Raw genomic sequence first — 24,025 nt, 5'->3', positions numbered from 1 at the left:
CTCTCTCTCTCTCTCTTCCTCTCTCTGCCTCCCTCCCTCTTTCTCTGAAATAAATAAATTTTTCTCAAAAGAAAAAAGCAGCCAGGGCACCCTAGTTCTTTAAGTAGCTTTTAGGATCACCCTGGGACCCAGAATGTCCGTGGTTTTCTATAGCACTTTGGGCCTTTGAGTCATGTCCCCCAGGCACCAAGGTGTCAGACACACCTTCCCTGAATCATTGAGACTTCTGGAGGAAGGTTTAATTAAGAAATGGCACTTGTGGGGGTCAGCAGCCTGTATGGACTCCTTCCATCTCAGTTGGGGTGTCAGTTACTTTCTTGTTGCCGAGAGAAAAATATACCTGGTCAGAGGCAATTTACAGATGGAAAAGGGATTCTTCTGGAGGGAGAGTCTGACGCCCAGGAAAGCATAGTGTTCACAGGAAGTCAGCATCACATCACATAGTCACACCAGGAGAACATAAAGAGAAAGGACAGCAAGCAGGACCAGGCTGCAACAAGCTAGGCCTCACCCCTCAGGGACACAGCTCCTCCTGCAAGGCTCCGCTTCCTGAAGGTTCCACGACCTTCCCAGAGCAGCACCACTAGCTGCAGGTTAGGTATTTAAGCACAGGAGCCTGTGGAGGAATTTCATTCTCAAACCACCACACTTGGGTTTTCCTGGAGGCATGGCCTGGCTGATTCTAGATTGTTCATTGTCACAGCTCCTCTCCTTTCTCTGTCCCCACAGGCTGCCTGGGGTGGTGGGCTGCTCATGTCTAGGAAGCACCGCCATAAACTCAGTGGCATAGAAAGGTAAGATGAACTCACCAGGCCTCCTTATCTTGTGCCTGGAACACAGCGCACACATTAGTCCAGCTCTCTCTCTTCCCACTCCTGGCAGAGGATCTAAGTCTAAGAGCACTATAGTTCCACTGGGATTTTTTTTTTTTTTTTTTTTTTTTTTTTGGTCTCACTCTAGCCCAGGCTGACCTGGAATTCACTATGGAGTCTCAGGCTGCCCTCGAACTCACAGTGATCCTCCTACCTCTGCCTCCCAAGGGCTGGGATTAAAGGTGTACATCACCACACCCGGCCCTCCACTGGGATGTTTTTGAGCACTTATTGTATAATTGATTTTTGTCAAGGTCGGTGGGGGGGCCACTGATTCCTTTGGTCCTTTCAGTAAGCTAGCTGATTCCAAGTAAAGCAACAAGACACTCCACTCCATGACTTACCTCATTAAATACTGGGATAAAGGGGGGCAGGATGCAAAAACCAGGCAGTGGCAATGACCAGTGCGAAGGCCCTGAGCAGGACTATTACTGGCAACCTGGATGACCTCAAAGAGAAAGTGGAGGTGGAGCAAGGCAGAAGAGGTTAAGAACAGACAAAGGTTAGAGAGGAAGATGAGGCGCAAGTGCCAGGAAAACAAGCCAAGGATTCTGGCTTCTGTGGCTGCTTCCTGATGTCTTGGTTTGGAAAGGCCCATGTCAACATGGGAGAGGCTAGCATAGTCATGTGACTCTAAAGTTTGGAGACTAATGTAGATAAGCCATACTCCCTGCACATAGACTTCTCAAGAACTTTTCATTTGCTATCCTTGAGTCTAGGATGGCATTAAACAATTAGCACCAGGTGGTTTTGGTTTGGGTTTGGGTTTTTAACATTTTAAGACAGACATGTCTTCTCAAGGAAACTGAACCCATGCCGTGTCCTATTTCACTCCACTTGCAGCAGCAAAGATCCATTTATGTCGTACCCTTAGGACATTCAGAAAACTAAGACATTTTGTGAGATCTAAATATAATTTCTAATGACTTGATACATGACAGCAGTGAGGAAATTGGTTAAAGTCACATCTTCTACATTGTGGCTTGACACGGATTGCTTTTTATGTTGTCAGCACTTGGCTAAGGTTCCTTGGGATTTCTCCCAGGTTCCGTTGACAGGTTGTCTTTTCTGTGCTCTTCTGGGACAAGCACCTCAGGCCTTTCTTCTTAAAACTTGGTACAAATATGCACTGAATTGTCCCCAAAGCAAGATGGACAGGTAAAAATCCACAGCAGGGCCTTAGGGCTGGGAGAGCAGAGACAGTGTAAATCCAAGGCAATTGCTATATTGGAGTAACTACCCAAAGCCTGGGTCTTAAAATGCAGAGCCCAGAAGGAGGGCAGGGACAAGGGAAAGGATGGTACCAACTCATGACATATCCATATTAAGTATGTCCATAATTAACTAAATTTTTAAAGATGTGGAGCCCAGCCGTGGGTGAGGCCAACGGGAAGGGGTCTGTAACCTACTGGAGCAGGTTTCCCAAGTTTTAATCATCACACACATAACACTGGGTTGTTTCTGTAACATCCTAGCTGGTGTGCTTCTTAACTACCTAACTGTGTCTGACAGAGTGATGCGGTTGCTAGGATATTATGCTTGTTAAGCTAACACTCCAGCTCAGACTGGCAAAATCATGCTCACTTCACACATAAACACCACAACTGGGTGGTCAGAGCCCACAGTGCAGTAGGTCATTGCACTTAGGTAAGCCCTTATCACCGGCTCCTCTTTAAATAAAAAATGGGCCAAAGCCGGAGGCTGTCACATGGAGCAAGGCAATCTACTGGAGTTGTTACGAACACTGGCTCTGTAATTAGCATCTCTGTATTTGGACTTTGGTTCCAACACCTTCCAGCACTGTGACTTTGGGCAACATAGGTAATCTATCAGTGTGCCAGTTTTTCCACCTATGCTCGAAGCAATAGGAATGCCTTCATCACAGTGTTGCTGTGAGAATTAGGTATACCATCATTTCATATTTAAGAATTCAAATTCAAATGTGGTGAGGCACCCACTTTCCCACTTTATAGATGGGATCGTCCAACCTCAGAGGAGTTATGTAATGTGCCCAAACTAGCAGCTGCCGGGGCTAGGATTCAGACTTGGACAAGCCAGCCACAGAGCCTGAGTCCATAGCCCCATTCCATGCTGACAGACACCAAAAACTCTCAGACAAATAGAACCCATTATAAGATCATCCTACATGGTGGCTGTTATTAATAGCAGTTACTTCGGAGTCTATAACGTAACACCCCGAGATTGTCTGCAAATGTCTGTTTCCTGTCTGACAGCCAGTTTAGGAAAATAGACAAGGAGAGAGTCTGCCACTGCACAGGAGATGTGTGGGGTTTCCCTCAAAAGGACAGTTGCCTCTCACCTGCATTTCTCCTCAGAAGATTCTCTGCATTTTATTCAGGGCCAACTCAGTGACCTGGAACCCTCATAAGATGATGGGCGTCCTGCTACAGTGTTCGGCCATCCTGGTCAAGGAAAAGGTCTGTTCCGCCCTCTCCCTCACCCCCACCCAAGGCACACTGGTGGCCTGAACACCCTTTCATGGGCTCCGGAGGGGATGAGCATGCTACTGGCTCACAGTACTGTCTACCTGGCAAGGCCAGCAGTCCCGCGGGGGTTGTCCTTTCCTGCCCTCGCAAATAACCTAGATTTTTCTAGGCTCTTGCTGTCAAGTGTCCTTCATCCTTGTTCTGTGCTTGGAGCCTGTTGGTGACAGAGCCTTCAAGGAAATTCTTTAAGATGCTTTCATGTCTGCACAAGTATGAGAGCAATTGGATGAGCTACCTATGGTGGTTTGATTCAGGTGTCCCCCATAAACCTAGGTGTTGTGAATGCTAGCTCCCCAGCTGATGGATGTTTGGGAATTAATGCCTCCTGGAGGGAGTGTATTGTTGGGGGCGGGCTTAAGGGCTTTATAGCCAGTTTCCCCACGACAGTGTTTGGCACACCCTCCTGTTGCTGTGGTCCACCTTCTGTTGGCCAGGGGGTGATGTCCACCCTCTGCTCATGCCATCGTTTTTCCCTGCCATCGTGGAGCTTCCCCTCGAGCCTGTAAGCCAAAATAAACCTCTTTTTCCCAGAAGCTGCTCTTGGTTGGGTGATTTCTACCAGCAATGTGAACCGGACTGCAACACTACCCAAGGTTGTGTCCTCACTGAGAACAGAAGTGTGCTCACTGGGACATACTATGAGTCCTTAGAAATATGTAGTCTCAAGAGCTGGGAAAAAAAAAAAAAACTAGAACAAGAACTACAAATACCAACTTAGGGCAACAAGGAATATGAGCCAAAAAGCTTGTGTAGATGAGCGAGAGCCATCTTCCCTCCTTCTCACACTTGGCCCTGTGCCTTGATGCTTCATAACCCTGCAGCAGGCTGAGGCATGCCCAGGCCTCTCTCCAGCCTGGAGGTGACAAAAGCCATACAGGCTCTGTACTCGTGCATTGTGTCCTGTTGACTCCACGAGAGGTCTTGCAGAGGTTGGCATGTGGGTAGGGGGCATGAAGCTTCACAGCATGAAGTTTTCCTGCTCACTAAAGAAGCCCCACTCTCTGAATGCCACATCACCCATACACACTTCCAAGTGCCACATAGAGGGACAATGAATTTCTTTTTTGTAGACATCTGAGCTAAGAGATTATTTCTTTAAAAATTATTTATTTATTTATTTGTAAGCAAGATAGAAAGAGAGTGAGAGAGAGTGTGGGTATGTTAGGGTCTGTTGCTGCTGTAAACAAACTCCAGACACATGCACCACTTTGTGCATCTGGCTTTCCATGGAGCTCAAATCTTGGCCATCGGGCTATGAAATCGAGGGCCTTTAACCACTCAGAAATTTCTTTAGCCCCAAGAGGTTGTTTTCTTTTCCTTTTTAAAAAAAACTATTTTATTTATTTGAGAGAGTGAGAGAAAGAGGCAGATAGAGAGAGAGAGAGAGAATGGGCATACCAGGGCTTCTAGCTACTGCAAATGAACTCCAGAAGTGAAATCAAACCTGGGTCCTTAGGCTTTGCAGGCAAACACCTTAACTTCTGAGCCATCTCTCCAGTCCACCAAGAGATTGTTTTCTAACCACAGCAAGTGACAAAAGGCAAAAGGACTAGGGATTTTCATGAGTTGTTTCAGAGAAGGCTATCAGGACAAATATGACTTCACAAGGCATCAGAAGAACATTGCATGAGCTCCAAGTCCATCCATTCCCTTGCATCTCCGACAGGTGAATACAGACTCATGCATCTTGATTCCCATGACAGGGCATACTCCAAGGATGCAACCAGATGTGTGCAGGATACCTCTTCCAGCCAGACAAGCAGTATGACGTTTCCTATGACACTGGAGACAAGGCCATTCAGTGTGGCCGCCATGTGGACATCTTCAAGTTCTGGCTGATGTGGAAAGCAAAGGTACAAAGGGGGAAATCCAGGGAAAAGAGCAGAAATGCAATTTGCACCAACTAGTAGGTGAAAGAGAGGCAATGATATATTGTAGAAATTTACTGTGTGTGAATTGGCTATCTAGATAATTGAGTTAACTGTATTTTCTGTGTGAATGAAATAGCTTTTATCCCTATCAGTTTTTTCTTCTTCAGTTCACCCTCCTTAGTTGAATTATTGTGAAATGTTCTTGTAATTTCCTCTTGTAACTAAAAATTATGCCAAGATAAGGCATTCTTCATCAATTTTTTTTCTTTTATCTTTGCTTTCTTTTTTTTATTTTCAAGATAGTGTCTCACTCTAGCCCAGGCTGATCTGATACTCACTCTGTAGCCCAGGCTGGCCTTGAATTCACAGCACTCTTCCTACCTCTGCCTCCCAAGTGTGGGACTAAAGGCATGCACCACCACGCTCAGCTTTCTCATCAATTTTTAAGAATACTGAGATTATTTAGCACAGATACAGAAAAAGGGATAAAACTACTGCATTGCTCAGATGAACCCTGGATTCCTTTATAAAGCCTCTCATCATGTATGTAATATTTATGTACACACACATATATGTGTATATGTACCACAATGTTAAGTTGTATTTAGGTAATGGCTTTCTCAATATTTGTACTTAATACACTATTGTAGAAACTCTGTGTGTGTATGTGTGTGTGTGTGAGAGAGAGAGAGACAGAGATGCTGGAATCAGAAGTTGATGCTTCATTGTGAGAACCCCTCCTGCTGGACTGAAGTACACTGTACTTGGCCTTCATCATCATCCTCTTGTGTTACATTTCTGCACCTAGGAACAGAGCTAACTATTGGTATTTCCCCCAGAATATGAACAAGGGAGATTATCATGTTACTATTTCAAAAGTGTTTCTATGCAATTAAGGTAAAGGCAATTTCTATTTCATAGCCTTACATCTATTTTTTGACCTACTATAAATTAGTTTCAATAATTTCCTATGGTAAAGATTAGGGCTTAGTCCACAAACAACAAGGTTTTAAGCAAAATATCTGGGGGGGGGATAGGGGAGGAGAGATTGCTTAGTGGTTAAGGCTCTTGCCTGTGAAGCTTAAGGATCAGATTTGATTCCCTAGAACCCATGTAAGCCAGATGCACAAGGGCTGCATGCATCTGGAATTCGTTTGCAGTGGCTTGAGACACACATTCTCTTTCTCTCTTTCTCTCTCTCTCTCTGTCTCTCTGTCAAATAAATAAATATTTTTTAATCATGTCAGATATTTCTTCTGTAGGAAAATTTTGTCAGATGCATAGCATTTTCCTCATTAAATCTGGATTTGATTTCTACTATGAAGTCATTGCAGGCACTTTAAGCATTGCAGTAAGACCTGTCATTGTGAAGCACTCTAATGACCACATGGCCTGGCTTGGTAATTCCCACCTTCATTTTGCCATAAATAACCTCTTGAACTGCCCTGGTAGGTGTGGTCCCTAGGGTCCTGGTTGCTGAGAGGAAGTCCGGTGTGGGCTTCTTCCCGGGGAATAGTGTGCCAGAGAGGCTCACACTTTCCTGGCTCTGAATGCTGCCCTGGCCCCATCAGCCAGGCTTGAGCATCATTTCTTTAAAAAAAAAAAACGTGTGTGTGTGTGTGTGTGTGTGTGTGTGTGTGTGTATATATATATATATATATATATATATATATATATATATATATATATGTATGTATATATATATATATATACATACATACATACATACACACACACACACACACATATATGTATACATATTTATTTATTTATTGCAAAGCTAGAGAGTAATTGAACCCAGGGCTTTTTGTAGAGTACGGGGCATTCTATCACTGAGCTAGATTCTAGCCTCTGGTGCATCTCTTCTGTTCACATCGAACCACTCAGCAACCCACATGCTTGCTGTTAAGAGTCAGCCAGGCTGGCTTTCGAAGTGCATGCCCAACCGTGTCAATAGCTGGAGCTACCGAAGTTCCAGGGCATGCACTGAGACTAATGGTTTCCCCATGTGCCTGCTTGTCTGTCACTGGAAGGGAACACTGCTGTGTTGTGTGGAAGCAGCCTGCCTCTGAGGATGAGGGACAGGTTGGGCCAGAACATACTCCTGGGGAAGATGCATTCTAAGACAGTGTTTATCCAAGTACCTAGGATGAAGAGCCAGTTAGTTTTCATTTTACCTATCAGGAACCAATAAGAGGTAAGTGTTAGAAAGAGGAAATAGAAAACATATGCAGAGATAGGAAGGTCGCCATGAGTTCAAGGCCACCCTGAGACTCCATAGTGAATTCCAGATCAGCCTGGGCTAGAGTGAAACCCTAGCTCGAAAAAAAGAACAAAAGCCAGGCGTGATGGCACATGTCTTTAATGCCAGCCCTCGGGAGGCAGAGGCAGGAGGATCGCCAGGAGTTCGAGGCCACCCTGAGACTACATAGTGAATTCCAGGTCAGCCTGAGCTAGAGTGAGACCCTGCCTCAAAAAAACCAAAAACAACAACAACAACAAAAAGATACAGAAAATCAATCTGTCAAATTGCTTTGAAAGTTTCCCGGAGCTGGGGAGATGGCTTAGTGGGTAAAGTGCTTGCTTTCAGATCACTAGCACCCATGAAGGATGCTGAGCACAGGGGCACCCACCTGTGACCCCGGCACTGGGAAGGCCGAGACAGCAAGATCCACGGGGTTCACTGGCTACTAGTCTTGCCCATCAGTGAGATCTATGTTCAACAAGAGATCCTGTCTCAAGGGAGGGAATTGCCGTGGGATACTGTTTACAATCATGGAAGCTATCAAAAAAAAAAAAAAAAAAAAACTTAAAAAAATAAACTGGCCAGGCGTGGTGGCGCACGCCTTTAATCCCAGTACTCGGGAGACAGAGGTAGGAGGATTGCCGTGAGTTCGAGGCCACCCTGAGACTCCATAGTGAATTCCAGGTCAGCCTGAGCCAGAGTGAGGCCCTATCTCAAAAAAAAAAAAAAAAAAAAGCTAGAGTGATTGAAGAAAATACCCAATGTCAACCCCCGGCCTCCACACACACATGAAACATGTACCCCCCCACACATACACTCACACGCATACCATGCACAGCCATACATACAAAAAAGGAACCTTAATGCTTAATATCAATGTTTCATCCCGCCATGGATAGTTACCGTTTGTAGACAAGCCTCAGTCCCAACAGGACACTTGGAGCAGCTCGATTCTAAAGCAAACTAGAAATAGGCCTCAAGTCCAGATTTGAATAACTCACAGGAAACTAAAAGCTCTGCTGAGAATAATTGTCCAGAAATTAGAAGGCCTTTAAGAGAGAAAACAGGACACTTCATTTTATTGCAGAGCTACAGAGAAGCTATATATGTTTAATGAGATACTTCTTCCCAGCCACCTCCAAGAGTAGTCCTGCTTATGTGCCCCATAGAGGAGGACAGCGTAGCCTTTCCAAATAACCTCCACAGGGGGACTGCAGCTTGCTACACTGTGTCTTTCCTCTTTAAACCAGGGCACTGTGGGATTTGAAAATCAGATCAACAAATGCCTGGAACTGGCTGAATACCTCTATACCAAGATTAAAACCAGAGAAGAGTTCGAGATGGTTTTCGACGGTGAGGTAGGTTGGCCTCATAGACCAGGTATGTGCATGGGGCTTCCAGAAAACCCCCGAGGGAGCGCCTGAAGCCATCTGGCACCAAGCTGCTTCTGACTTTCTACTCCCGTACTTCCTTCACCTAGTCCCGCCATGCTCCTGTGCTCATGAACAATCTTTTTTAATATTCATTTTTATTTTATTTATGTGTGTGTGTGTGTATGAGAGAGAGAGAGAGAGAGAGTGGGTTGCCAGGGCCTCCAGCTGCTGCAAACGAACTTCAGATGCACGTACTATCTTGTGCATGTGGCTTTACATGGGTCCTGGGGAATCAAACCCAGGTCTTTTTGACTTTGCAGGCAAATGCCTTAACTGCTAAGCCATCTCTCCAGCCCCTCATGAACAACTTTTCTGGAGCACTGGCATGACTTCTCTTTCGCCTCTTCTAAAACAGGGTGCTGATAAGGTGCTGCAAGCATGCAATATCACACATGCACATAAGGTGGCACACACATCTGCAGTTCAACTGCAGTGGCTGGAGACCCTGGCACCTCAATTCTTCCCCCCCCCCACCTCTCTCTTGCATAAAAAGGCCAGTCTGTTGGGCTTGCCTCAGAAATAAAATAATAAGCAGAGCATGGTGGCACATGCCTTTAATCCTAGCACTAGGGCGGCAGAGGTAGGAGGATCACTGTGAGTTTGAGGCCACCCTGAGACTACATAGTGAATTCCAGGTCAGCAGCAACGTGAGTGAATGATGTCAGAAACACCTTGGATTCAGCACATATTTGATACTGAACTATTTATTTTTGGTTGTTGTACAATCATAAACCTTTCACTGTCACCAACTTTTTTGCAGCCCCACATTCAGTTATGTGATCACCACATGAGGTCAGACCGTTATTATGTATTGTAATTATTATAATTATACATTATAGAACAACAGGGTTCTATAATTCATACCTCAGTCAGCCCACAGTGACTCGCCCTCTTTCTGTGGCAGGTGTGACTCCCTCATTGTCATGGCTTGTCTTGTGCTAGAGTGCGTCAGGGATAAAGGGTTTCCTAGGTTCAGGAAGCTTAGAAGACCGGCATATTCTCACCTCTAAAGACTGGCTCTAAATGAGGGTCTGCCCTGTGTAGATGCGTCATGAAGAGAGCCAGATGAAATTTTCTCTGGCTGAGTTCACACCTCTATCACATACAGTGAAGTACTTGTGATAGCAATGTGTCCTGAATACCAGCCAGGTGCCAGACCCTGTGCCAGGAGCTAAGTTGTACAGGGTTGCCCAGAGCACATACTGCCTTTGCCCCAGTGGAGTTTGCAGTTGAATTAAAATTTTTAAAAAAAGAGCCGGGAGTGGCACACCTTTAATCCCAACACTCAGGAAGCAGAGGTAGGAGGATCACCATGAGTTTGAGACCACCCTGAGACTACATAGAGAATTCCAGGTCAGCCTGAGCTAAAGTAAGACCCTACCTCGAAAAACCAAAAAAAAAAAAAAAAAAAAAAGATAGGGGCTGGAGAAATGGCTTAGTGGTTAAGGCACTTGCCTGCAAAGCCTAATGACCTGAGTTCCATTCCCTAGTACCTACTTAAAGCCAGATGCACAAAGTGGCACCTGCATCTGGAGTTCATTTGTAATGGCTGAAGGCCCTGACGTGCTCATTATTCTCTGTCTCTCTTCTGTTTGTCTCTCTCTCTCTCTGCTTGCAAATACATAAATTAGACTATCAGATCAGAGCCAGTGCTAGTAAAAGAAAATCTGCTCATAACCCGCTGGAAGAGAGAACCATCTCTATCCATCGTTTGTCTATTTATCAAGTAGTGTCAACCACTAGGAAAGCACCTGACAGTCACCAGATATCCCCAGGAGTCACAGTGACTGCCTGGTGCCCAGACATCCTCACCCATAGGACCTGCTTGTGACTTGTCTTGACACTTGTCTCAGCATTCCGTAGCATATTGAAGTAAGAAATGCGATGTATTGAGCCATTTAGAGGCAGGCACAGTTCTGGCAAACAGCAAGGGAGGAAACAGGAGAACTATCCCAAGGATCAGACGTGCGGTATCGATCCAGTGAGCATCTTCTATGTGTGAGGCCCTACAGATGATTTTTTCAATTACCCAGATGTCATTGCTTTTCACACGTCAGGGTTTAAAGGTGGCAGCTTTCGGGTATCTAGGAATTTGATGGTGGGGAACAGCTCTCCTCACAGAGATGACTGGATAAAGTCTGTTTTCAAGTAACATTGCTTTGAGATAGTCATTCAGACATCTTTGTTTGGACTGAGAAACTTCCTCTACATGTACCTATGGGTTTAGAAACAGTTTTCTTTCAACTTCTCATAATTTCGCTTTTGTTTATTTCCTTGTTTGTTTGTAAATTTACACCTCTGCAGCCTGAGCACACAAACGTCTGTTTCTGGTATATTCCACAAAGCCTCCGTGGGGTTCCTGATAGCCCTGAGCGACGGGAAAAACTACACAGGGTACGGATTTTCTTGCTGTCTTGTCCACTACTCTGCAGTCTGGTCAGGACATCCTCATGCCAATGTGCCATTCCACAGGGGGAGGGATAAAAAACAGCCTTGGAGTGAGCCTCTGGGTGTTGGAGAGCCATCTTGTTAAATACTTCTGGGGTCAGCATTGTCCCCACCCAGTGCTTCAGGAACAACTGGGATGGATCTCTCAAAGACATCCTCTCCCCTTAGGGTGGATTTTTTTTTAAATTTCAGAGGCTCTATGCAAAGCAAGTGAATGGTGTATCCATAGAATATTCGACATTCAACCTTGTCTGTTATACATCTTTTTACTATGTCCAAACCTATTCTAATGTTGATTCATCATATCTGTTGATTTCTATAGCTCGTTTATGCATTCAGTTGTTGGTATGATATTTATCTAACATATCAGACATGCAACCATTGGAAAAATAGTTGTTAAACACTGTGCATCAAGGCAATATCCTGGATTCTGGGGTTATACAGAAGTTATGTAATTTATAGTGCTATCTGTCTTTGTTTTCCTTTTTGTTTTATAATCATCTTTCAATATTCACCTGCCCAGTATTTCTGAAATAACATATGGCTAGGCAGGTGTAGATACAAACCACTAAAAACACTCTATGTAAACATGTTTTTGCTTATATATCTGTGTTAATCTAAATAATAAACGCAAGCTGGGTTGAGCTGTTAAGAAGCAGATGTGTTGGCATCCATGTTGAGTTCTGTGTTGTGTTTTCCCTCACAAGGTGGCTCCCAAGATCAAAGCCCTGATGATGGAGTCTGGCACGACCATGGTTGGCTACCAGCCTCAGGGGGACAAAGCCAACTTCTTCCGGATGGTCATTTCCAACCCTGCTGCCACTCAGTCTGACATCGATTTCCTCATCGAGGAGATAGAAAGGCTGGGCCAGGATCTGTAATCCCTTTGCAGGCCAGGAGCTTACGGCCATCCCCTTTTCCCTCTGGCACCCTAGCACAAATCTCTGTCCTTTGCTGACACCCCTAGGCCATTTCATTGGAGGACATTATAATATCTTGAAGAATACAACCTCACTTAAGCTTGTTTGTTAGAGTTAACAAGACATAATTTTTTTTTTTTAAAAAAACAAGTTGCACATTAGGACTGCAGTATAAATGTACAGTTATATATACCTCTCTCCCTCCTCTCTCTCTCTCTCTCTCTCTCTCCATATATATATATATATATATATATATATATATATATATATATATATGGTGTGGCTTAGTCCTAGAGTTCTAGATCACAGCATGTCTCTCACCCCCTGAGAATTAGCTTCACCCCAGCAGTTACTGAGGGACTAACCATCTGCAAATCAGCTTGCCAGCAACCATAGAGCAGGTGGCTTTCCCACTGCTGTGTCCTAGAGACCTCCCTGTCAGTGTGTCTCCCACCTGAAGGGTGGTGGGAAGAAAAGACACTGAGGGCTAACAAGAGTCTCGCCCTCCCCATTAGTAAATGTAGCAGAATCTTTGTCACGGGTGTACCACTGCTGCGTTCTTAGAGGTTCACTTATGTAGACTGTGTATATTACTATTGTCTGACCTTGGGGGGGGGGGACACATGTAATGATTTCCATAACTGTTTCATTGTAGATCAGTGAAATATTTGCTTATTTATATTCAGAGATTTACCACGTTAAAGAGGCATCTTGTATTTTCTTCTCATTTGTAATGTATCTTATTTATATATTAATGAAGTAAGTTCTGAATACTGTTTATGGTATTTTCGTGTATTTGTGAGCCAAAGAGAAAAGATGAAAATTAGTGGGATTTGCATTTATATTAGAGTGCCCTTAAAATAATGATTTAAGCGTATGTGTGCTGTCTGTGAAATAATTCCGATACTGCGCATAGTCATACATATGGAAACCCTGTTCTTCAACAGTCCCTGCTTTTGCTCCTACCCTGTCTGGCTGTATGTTGGGTGTTCTCAATGCTTTTTTTAGTAACTATTGAATAATAACTAGATCTCCTGTAATTTTGTAGTAGTCCATGACCAATCTCTGTGACTTGCTTAGCTGAAACCTAAGGCATTGTTTCTGAAGACCTTCTGAAGATCTCTGATAAACTGACCAGTCTCACCACTGTTTTTGAAAATGAAATCCACACTGTGCGTTTTAGAGTATGCAAGAAGAATATAAACAAATAAAAATATTCTCCATGGAGAATCTGAACAAAATCTTCTCCTAGTTTGCATTTCATATAAAGACAGATTTCCAGGAATCAGTACTTGAATCATCCACAGCGCGTTCATTTTCATTGAGCCTCAACCCATTGTTGCAGGTTCCTGAACCCCTTGTCTATAAAGTCATCCGGATTGTAGTTAGATAAGGTTTGCTGGTCATGCCTGGAGAAAGAAAGGTAATCCTCGTTTCTCTTCTCTGTCAGCGTCATGGAGTTGCATGCATTCGTCAGTCAACACGTATTTTTTTGGTTTATTTATTTGTTTATTTATTTATTTGAGAACAAGAGACAGATAGAGAGAGAATGGTCATGCCAGGGCTTCCAGCCACTGCAAACGAACTCCAGATGCATGCACCCCTTTGTGCATCTGGCTAACGTGGGTCCTGGGGAATTGAGCCTCGAACCGGGGTTCTTAGGCTTCACAGGCAAGTGCTTAACCGCTAAGCCATCTCTCCAGCCCTCAACACATATTTTTTTGTATCAGGAAGAGCTCTAGGCCCAGAAGCTGCAGGGGTAAGCAGGGCAGACAAAGATCCCTTCTAGGATTGTCTATCATTCCGTGTCTTTACCTGGAAGCCTGTCAGATCCCAGAAGCACAGTTCTGTGCTTGCACAGTGGCCCCAGTCCTGTTCCTCGGGAACTCTATCTTGTTGCAGGGTCGTCACAAAAGATGCCCATGTTCTGTGATCCTCTGCCAGGGTCTAACGAATATGCTGTCATTCGCTTAGAAGAGAAGAGCTCTGCACTCAGCATCGAGAAGGGAAGGGAACCTGGCACAGTGAATGCGCGCATAGCTGTTCTGTTTAACAAGCCAGGCCTTGGGGAGTGGTCAGACACCACTTCATTCTTTCTCCCACTGCTCCTTCAGATCCTTTCCCATGCTCTTATTTGAACTCAGTTTAATCCTACTGCTTTCCTGGCTTCTCGGGTACCAGAAGTGTCTCAATGTGGCAGCTTCACGTAATAAGTGAGGCTTCAAATTTTTTTTAAATTTTATTTATTTATTTATTTATTTATTTGAGAGTGACAGACACAGAGAGAAAGACAGAAAGCGGGAGAGAGAGAGAATGGGCGCGCCAGGGCTTCCAGCCTCTGCAAATGAACTCCAGACGCGTGCGCCCCCTTGTGCATCTGGCCAACGTGGGACCTGGAGAACCGAGCCTCGAACTGGGGTCCTTAGGCTTCACAGGCAAGCGCTTAACCACTAAGCCATCTCTCCAGCCCTTCAAATTTTTATACAGTATAGAGTTCCTCCCGAAAGCCTGCCACTGGTTCAGGTGGCCAGTTCACAGTTTACAGTTCACAGGCTGGTGGTGGGGTTGAGGTCTCCTTTAAAAAAAGTTCTTTCAACCATATTTCTGTTGATTTTTATTTATTTATTTTGGTTTTTCAAGGTAGGATTTCACTCTAGCTCAGTTCTTCTACCTCTGGAAGATAGGACCAGCATCTAGGAGGTAACCAGAGGGATGCACAAGAGAGATGCTAAGATTAGATTCATTGCAAGTCTTCCCAAATCCGAGATTCCCTAAGGCATTCTTTCAAATAGACATGCCAATGTGTGGATATTCCCCTATCAATAAAATTAATAATTAAAAAATTTAAAAAGTTCTTTCAGCTAATTTTTGTCGCAGCTGTATTTGTTCATATATGTCACATCTAGGAGGAGAAAGGGCTTCTTTTACAGAGCTGCTGTCATCTGGCATTAGGGTCCCTGGCACATGGATTTTATTTATTTATTTATTTTGGTTTTTATTTTGAGGTAAGGTCTCGTTCTAACCTAGGCTGACCTGGAATCTCAGGGTGGCCACAAACTCATGGCAATGCTCCTACCTCTGCATCCCAAATGATGGGATTAAAGGCCACCACGCCCTGCTGTGATTTTCTTTTAATGGAACAATTTTTTTGGTGGGCAGAATAAGGACTTTGTACATGTGTACGTGATGTACATGCATGTGTGTTTGCATGTTCATATGTGGAGGAGGGCACGTGAACATGTGTGTGCCTAAGTGTAGAGCCAGAGGTGATGTGTCTCCCTCAGTCACGTGCCACCTTATTTTTTATTACTGTTATTATATATTTGTGTATGTCCATGTGTGCACGTTCATATGAGCGCAGGCATGTGTACAACTTCCCGGTCAGTCCTCACCTGTCCTCCTCACTTGAGGCATGTTATTTGGATTCTAGCTCTGCCATTGTTTTCCCTGCGCTCACCATGAGCTTCTAGCACACACCGTCCTGTCTCTGCCTCCCATCTCACCATCACTGTGGGCATGATGGGCTTGCAGCTTCTTCAGGAGGTCTGGGGATCGAAGTCTGGTAGGCACTCCAGCTTGAGCGATGAACACTTTCTCCGCTGAGCCATGTCGCCGGCCCCTCTGCCTTAGCCTCCCGCCAAAGCAGTGGCTCACCAATTCAGCCAGACTCGATAGCCAGTGAGCCCAGGGATTCTCCTCTCTCCATCTCCCCAGGGCTACTGCTGCACAGCACCTGAATTCAGGTCCTTATGCTTGACAAGCATTTTACCCATTGAGCCGTGTCCCCAGATGCCATGATTATATCAAGTAAGGTAAATTCACTCCTTATGGTGCTTTGTGTAATTCTGTGAATGTTGGCAAGCCGGTTCCATCATGTAGCTGACATGATGATCAAAATCTCCAAGAGCTCCAAAACCTCAATAAATTCCCCTTGCTTATCACCTCCCTTCCCCCCAGCCCTTGGCAGCCTAATTTGCTTGGTCCCCATTGAGGTTAGCCTTTCCCATCTTACAAATGGAATCATATATCATGTAGCCTTTGAGTCTACCATATCTTCTAAATAAGGAAGCTAGAAAACTAAGGGAGGACAAGGGGAAGAGAGGGGAGAAGGAGTGATACTTTAAAAAAAAATAGAATAAAAAATATTTTAACATTTCTGACACACCTAACATTCTGCTTATGTGGATATACCACAGTTTGTTTGAAATTTGAGTTGTTCCCAGTTGTGGCAATTAAATCAAGGACTCATAAGCATTTAGTACGCAGATTTTTGTGTGAACGTAGGCTTCACTTGACTTAAGTAAATACCTAGGTAGGATTCCTAGATCATATGGTGAGAGTATGCTTAATTTTATAAGGGACCGCTGAACTGTGTGCCAAAGTGGCTCTACCATTTTTGCATTCTCATCAAAAAAAAAAAAAGTAGGAATGTTTCAATCACTCCATACTCTTGCTGACACTTGGCTTTGTCAACTTAAAAAATTGGTGCCGGGGGCTGGAGAGGTGGTTTAGCGGTTAAGGCGTTTGCCTGCAAACCCAAAGGATCCCGGTTTGATTCTCCAGGACCCACGTAAGCCAGATGCACAAGGTGGCACATGCATCTGGAGTTCATTTGCAGTGGCTGGAGGCCCTGGCATGCCCATCCTCTCCCTCTCTCTCTCTCTCCCCCCCTACCCCTCTCTCTCTCTCTCTCCCTGTTTCTTTCTCTCTCTCCAATAAATAAATAAATAGTTTGTTGTTTTTTATTTAATTTTTAAATGGGTTCCAGGCATGGTGGCACATGCCTCTATTCCCAGTATTCTGGAGGCAAAGGTAGAAGTGAGTTCAAGGCCAGCCTTAGACTACATAGTGAATTACAGGTCAGCCTGTGCTACAGTGAGACCCTACCTAAATACTAAAAAACAGTGTTTATTTTATAAGTGGTATTCCTAGTACTAGGATTATATACATGATTATACAACTAGGTTTATTTTTGGGTGTGTGTGTATGTGTGTGTGCACACACACACGGATGCATGCCAGGGAATCTTGCTAGCTTTATTTGGGTGGCTTGAGAATTGAAGCTGGGCCAATAGGCTTTGCAAGCAAGCACCTTTAACTGCTGAGCCATCTTTCAAGCACCTCCAAATAATTTGAATTTGCTTTTCCATGAAGCAATTTGGCAGAATCCCATTGAAGTCTTCCTACTCCTCACACAGTCCAGGTGGGCACTCAGGACACAGATGCTGATCCTTAGTCCCTGGCGATCTACTAGTCTAGACCTTAGGCTGACATTCCTCTTCCAGCCGAACTGTTGGGTGAGGTCTTGCCTGAAACTCCCTATATAGCACAGGCTGGCCTCGAACTCATAACTCTCATCCCTCTGCAGCCCAACTGTTTCTAATTCTTTGGGGGGTTTTCAAGGTAGGATCTTACTCTATCCTAGTACCTGGAATTCACTATGTAGTCTGAGAGTGGCCTCGAACTCACGTGCTGGGCTTCCCCAGCAGGCAGTGCTGAGGGAGGACCAGGCCCACTGGTTCCTCCCAAAGGGTTGAGGAGGAGGGTGGGTGTCCACAGGAACAAAACCACCCAGCCGGGAGTCTCGACAAAGCAGGAACTCACTTTATTGTTACCGGCAGGTGTTTATATAATGTTGAGAATGAAGGCAGGGATTTTAGGATGGGGTGAGATGTAAGGGCCAATAGCATACCGTGACCTCTGAGATGATTGGTTCTAACTCTAACTTCCTGTGCGGAAGTAGCAGGCCAGAGGCCATTTGGCCCCCTGCTGAGTCATAGCTGGCCGGAGGCAATTGCCCAAACTTTAGCTAGGCTCAGGAAGTTCCACTAGGCCTCACATCCGGGCCTCTCAAGGCCCAACACTCACAGTGATCCTCCTACCTCTGCCTCCCAAGTCCTAGGATTAAAGGCATGTGCTACCACACCCAGCCTAATTCTTATTTTAATTTTAATTTATATTTGGCAAATACCTTCTCCAAATTTGGGGCTTGCATTTCACCCAATTAATGGTATTTTTGCACACAAATTCTTACCTTTAATGTAATAAAACATATCAAGAATTTTATGTATGGTTTTTCTTTTTTATGAATCATGTTTAAGAAATTCTTCCCTGTCTCAAAGCCATGAAGACATTCCAATATATTGACTTTTAAGCTTTAAGGATTTATGCCTTTTTAAGTCTTTAGTCTACCTCAAATTGATTTTCATGCTTGGTTATTTGAGAATGAAAAGGTTATGATTAGCTCTTTACTCATTCATATAAATTTTACAACCAGTATATCAAGTTCCACAAAAATATCAAATTAGAATTTTTATTGGAATTTCATTAACTTAAAAAATACCCACATCTTTTCAATATTGCACATAGCAACCAAAAGCATAAGACAGATATCCAGGAATCAGGTCAACGTTAATGTCTTTCCATAAATTTTTATAATAGACATGCCCTACTTTTGACAGATCTATTCCTAAATGCTTTATTGTCATTATTTTCGATGGCATCCCTCAAAAATTACACTTCCAGGGCTGGGCAGGTGGCTCAGTGGAAAAAGTGCTTGCTGTGCAAGTGTGATGGTCTGAGCTCAGAAGCCACGTAAAGCGGGATGCTTTGGCAGGTATCTGTAATCCAAGACCACCGATGTTGCAAAGGAGACAGCGATGGGCAACTCCCTCAAGCCTAGCTTGCTAAATGGACAGATGAGCAATGAGAGATCCTATGGAAGGTAAGGACTAACACCTGAAAGTTATCCTCTGACCTTGATGCACGTGTTGTGGCATGTATGCACCCCACATGTGTATTCACATGTGCACACGCACGTGTACACACACCACCACCTCCGCTCCAAAAAATATATTTCTAATTCATTGTGGTTGATATACACAAATGTGATTGCATTTAGGGCAACGATCTTGTATCCAGAAAGCTTCCTAAAACACAAATACTTTGGTCCCACCTGTGCATGACCTTTTCCTTTCCTTTTTATTTTTTTCTGATTCTTAAGCCTGCTTTCTTTTTATGGCTGTGGCACAAGCCAGGATGCCGGGTGCTCAGCACAGAGCAGGGAAGAAGTATTGGGAGACACCTGTGGTCTTGCTGTGACTGTCCCCAGACCTTTCTGCGCTGCAGGGATGCTGCCACTACTCAGCATTTGGTTTGTTTCCTTTACATTTTTAAAAAATATTTTATTTATTTATTTGAGAGAGAGAAAGAGGCAGAGAGGGGGAGGGAAGGGAAAGAGTGGGTGTGCCAGGGCCTCCAGCCATTGCAAACCAACTCCAGATGCATGTGTCCCCTTGTGCATCTGCCTTATGTGGGTCCTGGAGAATCGAACCAGGGTCCTTTGGCATTGCAGGCAAATGCCTTAATTGCTAAGCCATCGCTCCAGCTCTCCTTTACACTTTTTTTATAGATGCCTTTCAATGCGTTAAGACCATTTATTTTTATTCCTAGCTAACTCAGAGTGTCCATGTTAAACAAATGCCTTAATTCCATCCATAACAGTTTCTTCATTGCATGCCATTGTTGTCTGTTACCGTGTTGTTACTCACAAACTTCCTAGCTTTTACAAGCCTTATCAAATCTGCTTTTACAAGCTGTATTTTTTTCAGGAAAGTATACATATTTTAAATTCTCAGATTTAATGCCATGAAATTGTTCATAATATCCTCTTTATAAAATCTTTTACTTATATGTCATATTCCTTATTTTTCCAAATAGTGTTAGCTGTCTTTCTTGTTATTGATTAATCATGGCACCATGATTAATAATTAATTAATGTTTGCCTGGCAGTACTCTCAATTGTATTGTTTCTTTTTACTTCATCATTTTCTCCTATGTTCATTATTTCCTTCCTTTTGCATTAACATTTTTAAATTGTATATGATGTTCTTTTTTTTTCTAACTTCCCAGATTTTATGCATAGGTCATTAAGTTTGAGCTCTTATCTTTTAAGGCAATCATGTAAGAAAATGCATTCTATTGAGTGGCTTGGGGTGGCTCATGCCTATGATCCCAGCACTTGGTAGGCTGAGGCAGGAAAAGTGCTGTGAGTTCAAGGCTAGCTTGGGTTACATAGTTAGTTGCAAGCCAGACTGAACTTCAGAGTAAGGCCCTGTTTCAAAAATAAAACGCTGAACATGGTGGCACAAGCCTTTAATCTCAGCACTTGGGAGGTAGAGGCACGAGGATTGCTGTGAGTTTGAGGCCACCCTGAGACTACATAGGGAATTCCAATTCCAGGTCAGCCTGGGCTAGAGCAAAACCCTACCTTGAAAAACAAACAAACAAAAAAAGTATTAAAAAAAGGAATATATATTCTCTATCAATACCCCATCTCCTTCATATATGCTAAACTTAAGCACACAATATTTTGTTGCCATTCTATTTAAATGCAGTAGATTCCTTAGGCTTTGTTAGCTATAAGCAAGCTCTCTTGCTTCTGGTGATTTACAACTTCTTTTAACAAACATCTGCTTGGTCTACATTGACATACCATGTTTCTTTGTATCAGTCTTTGCCTATGGTTTCTTCATAATTTCAATGAACTCATGCTTTAGATTTGTTTTGTCCACATCTCTAATAGCTGGATATTTGTCATTATTTTCATTTGTCTTTGCCTCTTAACTGAAGGATGTCATCTATGTCATTTATTGTGATTACTTGACCTATTTGGATGAAATTCCACTATTTGGGCCACTTTGTACTCCACTTTTTCAGTTCCCATTCTTTCTCTTTTTTTGTCAAAAGGACTAATTGTTATTTGTTTTCTTTTTTGTATGATTTTTATGAGCAAAAGAACAAGACAGAGAGAGAACTGCTGTGCCAGGGCCTCCAGCCACTACAGTCAAATTCCAGATGCATGTGCCATCATGTACACATGTGCAACCTTTGTGTACTTGAGTTTCTTGTGCATCTGGCTTACGTGGGATCTGGAGAATCGAACATGGATCCTTAGGCTTCACAGGCTAGTGCTAGGCCATCTCTCCAGCCCTGTTACATGTTTTCTGTTTCTCCCTCACAGATTATCTGCTTTTGCTCTTGGTACTCTACATGTACTATTGTGATAGTATGAATTCCTTGCCATTTCACATGTTCATAGTTTCACTCTCCTCACAATCATATGAACACCTTAGAACACTTTTACTTTGACCATCTTCCTGTCTCTACATGCCAATGTTATCCAACATATATATCTTAACTTTTTTGTTTGTTCATGTGCACACATGTGGACATGTATGTGCCATAGTGCACATGTGGAAGTCAGAGGACAAGTTTCTGGGGAGTAGTATAAATTAGTATACTTATCCTAGTATAAATTAGTATACTTAGTACAAATTAGTATACTTATCTTCCACCTCATTTGAGGCAGTGACCCTTATTGTCCACTGCTCTGTTCATCAAGCCAGCTTCCATGAAGGAAATTCTCCTGTCTCTGCTTCCCTCCTCACTATAAGTGTGCTGGGGGTACAGCTCCCCCCCCGCCCCGCCAGCTTCCTGCTTAAATTTTTTTTTTTTTATGTATTAGAGAGAGAAAGAGGGAGATAAAAAGAGAAAAAATGGGCATGCCAAGGTCTCTAGCCACTGCAAACAAACTCCAGATACATGCACCACCTTGTGCATCTGACTTACTTGGGTACTGGGGAATCAAAGCTAGGTCCATAGGCTTCGCAGGCAAGTGTCCTAACCACTACACCAACTCTTTAGCCCCAGCTTCCTGCTTTTACATGAGGTCTGGGGACCTGAACCAGATACTCATGCTTGCCCAGCAAGTACTTTATCCTCTGAGCTATCTCTCTAGTCCATTATTAAGTATGTTAAGTCTCTTTTTTAACCTAGTTTGTACATTACTAATTTCATTGCTTGCTTGCTTGCTTGCTTGTTTGTTTTTTGCTTAGATATACTCACATATTTTCCAAGGCTTCTCTGTACAGTTCTTTCATTCAACTTTGATCTCTCATGTGGGCCATTTTTCTTTCCCTGACCTGCATGTGTCTGGATTTGGCAGTAGCAGCCTGCTCACGGCCCTCTCTTAGCTATGCCTGAGACTTCTCTTCCCAGCTCCACATGGGAGGTCAGCCTGAAGCACAGTGGTCTGGTGACTGACAGCCTTGCATATGGGAATGTAGCTGGTAGCCAAGATGGACTGTTCAACAAGGAACATTCCAGTCACACACTGAGGGAGTCTGTCCTTTCTTGCATAAAAGGAAACTATATACAGACATCAAGCTTACCTTCTGGAATTTTAAATCCTTTCATCTCAGCAAATGATACAATGCAAATTAATAAATGGAACCTCACTATATTTGGGGCTGATGAATCGAATTTTTGTAACCAATGTGACATGCAAACTTCTTTCTATTCCAATAAAAGTACTTCAAAACTCCTTTTCCTGGTCCCCTTGTCTTCCAGAGTATCTTCTTTCTTTCTACTGGTCAAATCCCTCTCATTTTCTCATTCTTACCTGAAGTAATTGAGAGAGAAGAGACTACACTCTCCTAGCAAATCCAAGCTAATATATCCATTCCCAGAGCCTCAACTTAATCACATATTGTCTGTTTTTATAGGCTCCAGAGATAATGGGATACCATCTTTGGGGCCCATCACTTAGCCTCCTGGCAGCATAATAGGCCAAGGACAATCACTTGGTGCAAGCAGAAACCTGCTCAAGTCAAGTGGAAATGCCTTGCTAAGTGTTTGCCTGCGTGGGGGGCGGGGGGAGATGGTGGAAGGCTCAACGGCAGTGGCACTGAGGCAAGCGCCGTGGAGGCTAAGGGCAGTGAGCACCACCGCTGTTTCTGTTCTCAGAGTCCCATCCAGGCTAATGAGCACATCCACATGGAGATTGGCCCAGGACCAAACTCGAGCCACACGACTTACAACAGTTGATGACAAATTGGACATCACTACACTAATTGGTGTTCCAGAGTGCACATCAAAACCAGGGAGATCAGAGTCTTTGATCCTGCTGGCAATAACATGCAATCTGGAGTGAACAACATGAAGAAATGGAAGATGCAATGTGATACTAGGGAGAGATGGGAGGATCCTTTGATGGGTTGGGCACCAACGGCTGACCCCTTGTCTAACATAGTTCTAAATTTCAGTACAAAAAAAGATGCAGTTTCCTTTTGCAGGAAAAAAAAAATGGATGGAGCTATGATGTGGAAGAGAGGAAGGTTCTGAAACCCAATTCTTAGTCTAACTGTGCAAACTTTTCTTGGAACAAAAGAACAGGCATTTCCACAAAATAGGTTGGCACTCACTGCTCTCTGCTTGTCTGTGAATAGAGCCAGCTGTGCAGTGCTTATAGACCGCACATAATACATCTCTTAATCTCCTAATAAATTTGACCTTTAAACCACACACGCAAAAACAGAACTGCCTTGCTAAGATAATTGTCTGTAGAGGGAGACTTAGACTATTCCTAAGAACCCATGCCAGAGCTCGGTCCGGTGAGTTCTTTCACTACACTCTGAGAAGTTAGGAGCACGAGCTGGCCAGACTTTGGAGCCACAAAATACAGTAGAATCCACCGTGGGGCACAGCGGCTCTGCAGAAACAACCATTCTTCTTGTCTGGAGCTTAATTTACTAGATTAAGTTTGGCTAAAACAAAGACTATGATGATGGTTTCAAAGCACTCAACTTCTGTTCCTCTACCTAAGTAAATCCCAAGCCTTAAAGGAAGAGAGCCAGAGGAAAAGAAAAGTATTTTCCTGTGCACACACAG

At 43.6% G+C, this 24,025-nt stretch overlaps 1 protein-coding gene and 1 pseudogene across 1 annotated transcript in view; both read left to right on the top strand.

The window, feature by feature from the left end:
• Positions 1-13,537, top strand: part of Gad1 (glutamate decarboxylase 1) — a 45,321-nt gene extending 31,784 nt beyond the window's left edge. Inside the window, exons 12-17 of the mRNA XM_045147474.1 lie at positions 730-794; positions 3,232-3,310; positions 5,083-5,232; positions 8,746-8,853; positions 11,233-11,322; positions 12,084-13,537. Coding sequence (XP_045003409.1) covers positions 730-794; positions 3,232-3,310; positions 5,083-5,232; positions 8,746-8,853; positions 11,233-11,322; positions 12,084-12,257 — 666 coding nt within the window. The 3' untranslated portion in view covers positions 12,258-13,537. The remainder of the gene's footprint in view (positions 1-729; positions 795-3,231; positions 3,311-5,082; positions 5,233-8,745; positions 8,854-11,232; positions 11,323-12,083) is intronic.
• Positions 13,538-23,015: 9,478 nt separating this feature from the next.
• On the top strand, positions 23,016-23,547 carry LOC101601242 (annotated as a pseudogene).
• Positions 23,548-24,025: the final 478 nt, after the last annotated feature.

Source organism: Jaculus jaculus, chromosome 4, assembly GCF_020740685.1.
Source record: "Jaculus jaculus isolate mJacJac1 chromosome 4, mJacJac1.mat.Y.cur, whole genome shotgun sequence".
Classification (NCBI taxonomy): domain Eukaryota; kingdom Metazoa; phylum Chordata; class Mammalia; order Rodentia; family Dipodidae; genus Jaculus; species Jaculus jaculus.
The sequence above is the reverse complement of the archived record's forward strand: the minus strand, read 5'-3'. Positions and strand labels throughout refer to the sequence as shown.